General features: G+C 48.4%; 1 protein-coding gene across 1 annotated transcript in view; it reads right to left on the bottom strand.

The window, feature by feature from the left end:
* Positions 1-216: 216 nt before the first annotated feature.
* MOGAT2 (monoacylglycerol O-acyltransferase 2) overlaps positions 217-6,711 on the bottom strand; it is a 32,650-nt gene continuing 26,155 nt past the window's right edge. The window contains exons 4-6 of the mRNA XM_071761653.1: positions 3,811-3,985; positions 3,484-3,683; positions 217-1,491 (exon numbers count right to left, since the gene is read on the bottom strand). Of these exons, the coding sequence (XP_071617754.1) occupies positions 1,337-1,491; positions 3,484-3,683; positions 3,811-3,985 (530 nt within the window). The 3' untranslated portion in view covers positions 217-1,336. The remainder of the gene's footprint in view (positions 1,492-3,483; positions 3,684-3,810; positions 3,986-6,711) is intronic.

Raw genomic sequence — 6,711 nt, 5'->3', positions numbered from 1 at the left:
TGGGGACATTCCTGGGGTTTGGTGGTGGCATGGCCTATTTATTAGTAGGGAAGGCAGAGGAAAGGCCAGGAAAAAACCAGCTGAAGTTAGGGTAAAGGTTGGATGATGATGAAGACCAAAAAAAAAGCTGGGAAAGAATTCTTTTTATTTTCTGGGTGTATAAATCTTCCTCCTGCTTAGGCACCCTCGTCCTTTAATTAAGGACAAAAGAAAAAGTTTATTAATAGAAGGCAAGCAAGAAAATCATAGCAGGTGACCTGCTTTATTTGACTGGATTAAGTGAGGGATTACAGGAGTGTTTAGAATTGCTGAGAAGGGCTCCATCAAATTCTTCCCTGTTGCTGCTTGTTTGCTGGGAATAGGAGGGATTTGCAGCAGATCGTTGAGACTGGGAATCCAGTGGAGTAACTGGAGGGAAGGGAAAAAAACCCAAAACACAACGATGAGCCTGGAATCATCAGTTCAGAAGCAGTTCTGTGTTTTCCATGTCCAATGCAATCCTTGCAGCTGCAGGAATCAGAAATCCCAGATGCAGTGAAATCCCCCTCGTGGGTTTTGGTGCCTCCTCACAGGTGGAGAACGGGATATGGGGAAGAGGAAAAATGAAGGGAAAGAAGAAGGGGATGGTATAAGGGCTGTGTGGTGGTAATGTAAAGCTGATCTGAGCAGATGGCTTCCTGCCACCTAAAACTTCCATGTTGTGAAATCCCATTAAGTGCAGAGTTTAATAAAGTTCTGGAGAGCAAGAAGAGGCAGCTATTTAAAGCCTTGGTCACCTGCCAAGCATGGCTTTATGGGCCAGGCTTCCTGTCCCAAATCACTTCTCCCTTTCTGATAAACTGTGCTGCAGGTGAGGAGAAAAGAGCTCAGAGCAACCTGAAGGCACACAGAGCACCCAGCAAACAGTGCTCATTGCTGGACAAAAGTTATATTTAAAACAAACAAACAGACACATGGGAGCATTCAGCAGAAATCCCAGCTCATCATCTCATTTCTGAAGAAAAATAACTTTCAATAATTCATCTCTGCCTGGAAATATCTTGGAAAAGAGGACTCCCATCCAGACTGGAAGTGTGAGTTTTCTGCTGGGGAGTTTCAAGAGTTCTGCTCACAGAGGGGATTTTTTTATTTCTTCTTCTTTTATTGCTTTTATGTGTCCTACTGGGTCTAAAGATGAAAACTCTTTCCCTAAACCCATACAAATGTTGGGAAAATCTTCTGCCTACAATGTGCTGATCCCTTGTTACCTGTGTGCAAGGTGAGGTTGTGCAATAGCTCCCGAGACAAGGGAAAAGTTGGAGAATGATCTCCATGGTTTCCCCCTATTTGAGCAGCTCTAGATAAATTCCAGGTGTCTGTCTTCTGGAATGTTGTATTTCCCTTTGTGCTCCTCAAAAAGCTTGCTCAGTTCACTGAGGTATTTCTGGTGGACTCGATCAACTTCTTCAGTGGAGGGTCTGAACTTCTTCTGCACTGGAATTGGCTTCCCAACTGGAAAAAAAGGACAGGAGTTGGGAGGAACTGGTGTCAGGTTCCTCTGGACCATTCACACCTCTTAGCACAGAGTTGGGATCCATCTCCCCCAGGGTGGGGGTGGATGGGTTGCTAAAAGCAGTCATGGCCTGGGGTTTGGGAGCCAAGGAGATAAGGAGATGGAGATTTAGCTCCTGGCATTTCTCCTTGCCTCAGTTTCCCCATCTGCAAAGTTGTTTCATGCCAAGATTTTTTTATGGAAGTAAAAATTATAGTATTCCAAAGCAGCTTTTCCTAACATTTCAGGTGTGCTGTGGATAAAGACAACATCATTCTAATATTTATGCTGAGCTTTTCAAGCTGCTCCCACATAACCCTGGGAATCTGCACTGTAACTGGGGAAACTGAGGCACGGGAGAACCCAAATACCCTAAATAGCATCTTGCTCAGAATACAGCTTCTGTCAAACACCTGAGATTTATTAGCCACCCCTGTACCTTGATAAGATCATGTTGTTTTTTTTTTTCAAGAGCAAATCCAATTAATTTGATTCCCAGGACTAGCAGAAGACCCTTCCCATTTCCCAGAGCCTCCAGCAGCAGGACCAGGTGCCTGCAGGGCACGGGGAAGGCTGGGAGATCCTTTTCTTGCTCTGATCTATTACTCAAATTGTGTTTGTCAAGTGGCAGGGGGTTTATAATCAGGTCCCACTGCTCCTCCTCAGGATAATGAAAAGCCCTTGTGATACTGCACAGCTCGTAAAACCACTGAGACAAAGCAAACAGGTTGTAAAGCAATTAGAAGTAATTGCCAGCTGACAAACCTCATCAGTGATGTGAGCTCTGACCTTTCCAAACAGCCTCCTTCATCGGGCTGATTCATGGAGCATCAGGGCAAAGAGAATCACGGAGTCACAGAATCACCTTGCTTGGAAAAAACCTCAAGATCATCGAGTTCAACCATTTCCTAACACCCACAAGACCTTAACTAAACCCCATCCCTAAGCATTATGTCTGTGGGACTCTTAAATCCCAGAGTTCAACCATTTCCTAACACAGCCAAGACCTTAACAAAACCACATCCCTAAACACTATGTCTGTGGGACTCTTAAATCCCACAAGGAATGGTGACTCCACCACCACCCTGTGCAGCCTGTGCCCTCTCAGTGAAGAAATTCTCCCTAAAATCCAATCTCAACCATTCCTGATGCAACTTGAATCCATCACCTCTTGTCTACACAGGGCACTGAGCAAACCTGAAGATCCTGAAGGTCTCAAGGTTGGTTTGGGATCTTAAAGATAACTTAGTTCCAACCCCCTACCATGGGCAGGGACACTTCCCACTCAACCAGGTTTCTCCAAGCCCCATCCAACCTGGCCTTCAACACTTCCAGGGACAGTGGGAAAGCCACAGCTTCTCTGGTCAACCTGGGCCAGTCATCCTCACAGAAAATAATTTCTTCCTAAGGTCTAACCTAAATTTCAGTTTAAAACTGTTCCCCTTTATCCCATCACTCCACATCCTTGTCCCAAATCCCTCCCCAGCTTTCCTGGAGTCCCTTCAGGCACTGGAAGATGCTCCAAGGTCTCCCTGGATCCTTCTCTTCTCCAGACTGAACACGCCCAACTCTCTCCCCCTGGCTCCAGAGCTGCTCCAGCTCTCCAAGCATCTTCATGGCCTCCTCTGGACTCACTCCAACACCTCCATCTCCTTTTTTTTGTGTATTGGGGACCCCAGAACTGGACCCAGAAGTGTAGGGGGGTGGCCATATTTGCTCTGAGGTTTTCTCACCACAGTCCAGATGTCCAGGAGACCAAACCAGAGCCCCAAACCACAATGTGCCACCAGAAGAGTTTGGGCAACTCCTTTGTCACCACATTTCTAGCCCAGCACAGTTCATATCTCTCTGGCAGGGTGCTCCAGCCCAACAGGAAGGTGACCCAACCCAAGGACTGTCCCTTAGTGCCCAGGAGAAGACAGTGACCAACATTGTGCCAAGGAAGGACTCACCCACAGTGAAGATGGGTCGTCGGTATGGGATCAGCCCAAAGCTGTACTGGAAGATGCCTCTTCCATGGAAAAGGGGAAGGGAGATGCCCATGATCTGCTGGAGCCGATGCTGGATCCGCCGTAACCAGGAGCCCTTGGGGTTGTTCACCTGCTCAAACAGATCATTCTCCCCAAAGGAAAAGATGGGAACCAGTGGGGTGCTGCCAGGAGGAGCAGGGACATGATTAGCAAAGCCCAGCCCCAAACACCTTCCTCCCCCAACTCCAAAACCAGCAGGGATACCCCATTAACCCAAGGAGCATCCCTTGAGCCCATCCCCTGCATCACCCGTGCTGGATGGACAGGCGGATAAATCCCTTTCTGTTCTTAAGAACCAAGGTGTAGGATCCTGGCCGGGCTTCCAAGGCCTCCTGTGCCCCACCAACAATGATGGTCAGCAGGTTTCCACCTTCTGGTTTCCTCAGCACATAGGATGCACTCTCCTTGTCGGATGGAACAAGCCCTGGAAGGGCAGAGAGGAAGGAAAAATGAGCACCTGCAAAACCCACAAGACTGTGGTTGGCTCTGTACCATCTTTTCCCCCATTGCCCAGCCCTGGAGGGGTGTCAGACACTTTGTTTTCAGAGTTTTCCTACATTTTGGCAATCTCAGCTCAGCTTCCCTGAAAGGTGCTGGATTCGTGCACAGACCAACTGTGTGAATGTACAATGATCCCTTTGCTGTCTGATTCAGAAGGGAGAAATGGAGAGGTCCTGGAAGGTGTCCAGAGGGGCCACTGAAATGCTCAGAGGGCTGAGCAGCTCCCTGGGAAGCCAGGCTGAGGGATTGGGGTTGTTCAGCCTGGAGAAGAGGAGGCTCCCAGGTGAGCTCAGAGCAACCTTCCAATATCTGAAGGGGCTCCAAGAAAGCTGGGGGAGGGCTTTGGACACGGGGGGGTAGGGAGAGGAGAAGGGAAATGGGTTAAAACTTGGAGAGAAAGGGGAGATTGAGGTTGGAGATGGGGAAGAAATTCTGGAATTTGAGGGTGGGGAGAGCCTGGAACAGGTTGAGAGAGTTGGGGGTGTTCAGTCTGGAGAAGAAGAGAGGAGAGAGGGGAGAGAGGAGAGGAGAGAAGGAGAAGGAGAAGGAGAAGGAGAAGGAGAAAAGGAGAAGGAGAAGGAGAAGGAGAAGGAGAAAAGGAGAAGGAGAAGGAGAAGGAGAAGGAGAAGGAGAAGGAGAAGGAGAAGGAGAAGGAGAAGGAGAAGGAGAAGGAGAAGGAGAAGGAGAAGGAGAAGGAGAAGGAGAAGGTTCTGGGGAGACCTTGGAGCATCTTCCAGTGCCTGAAGAGGCTCCAGAAAAGATGGGGAGGGACTTTGGACAAGGTCCTGGAGGGATGGGATGAGGGGGAAGGGTTTCAAACTGAAAGAGGAGCGATTTAGGTGAATTTGAGGGTGCTGAGCCCCTGTCCCAGGGTGCCCAAGGAAGCTGTGGCTGCCCCATCCCTGGCAGTGTCTCAGCCCAGGTTGGATGGGGCTTGGAGCAACCTGGGCTGTGGGAGGGGTCCCTGCCCATCCAGGGGTTGGAACTGGGTGATCTTTAAGGTAACTTCCAACCCAAACCATTCTACGAATCTATGATTCTATTATTCTACAGGGAAAAAAAATCAGAAAAAAACCTGCAAACTGAGAACTCGCTGCACTTATGGCCCAGGGAAAATCTGTTTGGGTTTGTTGTTAGATAAACCATGTCTAACCCTGCATGGTTCCAGAGGCAGTGACACATTTGCTTTCGGTCAAAACCCATGTGAATTTGAGTGGATGGTGCTAATTTAAAATGGAATTTAACTCAGACTTCGGTCCCTTGTTATTTATTTACAAAAGTTGGTAACCTTTAGCTCAGCAATTGCAAAGCAGCCTTGTTTGGGTTTTTAAAAACAAACAAACAACAAACACCTTGTTTCAGGGCCTGAAATAATCTGCAAATTGAACCCCCTTTCAGATGGATTCAACTGACCTGAAAACGAGCTGTGCACCAAACTCTGACATTGCAGCAATTAAAGCTTCTGTCTCCTGGGTCATAACTCTCTCCTATCTCACTGTTTTGATTCCTCACTCTCCATGTAAATATTTTTTCAGCAGCAAGTGCCAGGGTTTACGTGGAAAACAGGGTGATGAATCCCCTGGGGGATCTCAGATGGATGCCTGTGTTTAGGCTACTGAGTCCTGACTATAAATGAAAGAGGAGAGAGAAGGGGTCACCCCCCAAGCCCACTGGTGACAGATGAAGGTCATCTCCATGATGCCAGGGTAAAGAGGGTTAGATTTAGGTTAGATATTAGGAAAAAATTCTTGAATTTGAGGGTGGTGAGATATTGGGCCAGGTTGCCCAAGGAATTTATGGATGCCCCATCCCTGGCAGTGTCTCAGCCCAGGTTGGATGGGGCTTGGAGCAGCCTGGGCTGTGGGAGGGGTCCCTGCCCATGCAGAGGTTGGAACTGGAGGAGCTTGATGATCCCTTCCAACCCAAACCATTCCATGATGATTCTATGATCTGAAGTTCCATAAAGTCTCTCCAGACACCCTTTCTCCTCTCTTTGTGCAATTTTCTCTGTTCCTTTCCACTTCTTCTTCCTCTCCTGTCAGGTGAGCTGCTACTTGCACCCTCTCTCCCTGGCTCCTGCTCCTCTGCAAGCAGCAGCAGCATCTTTGGAAAAATAAATTGTGGCAACAACAATGTCACAAGGTTGGATGTTGTTTGGATGGGAAGGAAAGAGGGAAGGAGGGAAGGAGGGAGGGAAGGAGGGAAGGAAGGAAGGAAGGAAGGAAGGAAGGAAGGAAGGAAGGAAGGAAGGAAGGAAGGAAGGAAGGAAGGAAGGAAGGAAGGAAGGAAGGAAGGAAGGAAGGAAGGAAGGAAGGAAGGAAGGAAGGAAGGAAGGAAGGAAGGAAGGAAGGAAGGAAGGAAGGAAGGAAGGAAGGAAGGAAGGAAGGAAGGAAGGAAGGAAGGAAGGAAGGAAGGAAGGAAGGAAGGAAGGAAGGAAGGAAGGAAGGAAGGAAGGAAGGAAGGAAGGAAGGAAGGAAGGAAGGAAGGAAGGAAGGAAGGAAGGAAGGAAGGAAGGAAGGAAGGAAGGAAGGAAGGAAGGAAGGAAGGAAGGAAGGAAGGAAGGAAGGAAGGAAAGAGGGAGGGAGGGAGGGAGGGAGGGAAGGAAGGAAGGAAGGAAGGAAGGAAGGAAGGAAGGAAGGAAGGAAGGAA

This window comes from Heliangelus exortis, chromosome 1 (genome assembly GCF_036169615.1).
Source record: "Heliangelus exortis chromosome 1, bHelExo1.hap1, whole genome shotgun sequence".
Lineage (NCBI taxonomy): Eukaryota > Metazoa > Chordata > Aves > Apodiformes > Trochilidae > Heliangelus > Heliangelus exortis.
This window is presented reverse-complemented; position numbering and strand designations above follow the sequence as displayed.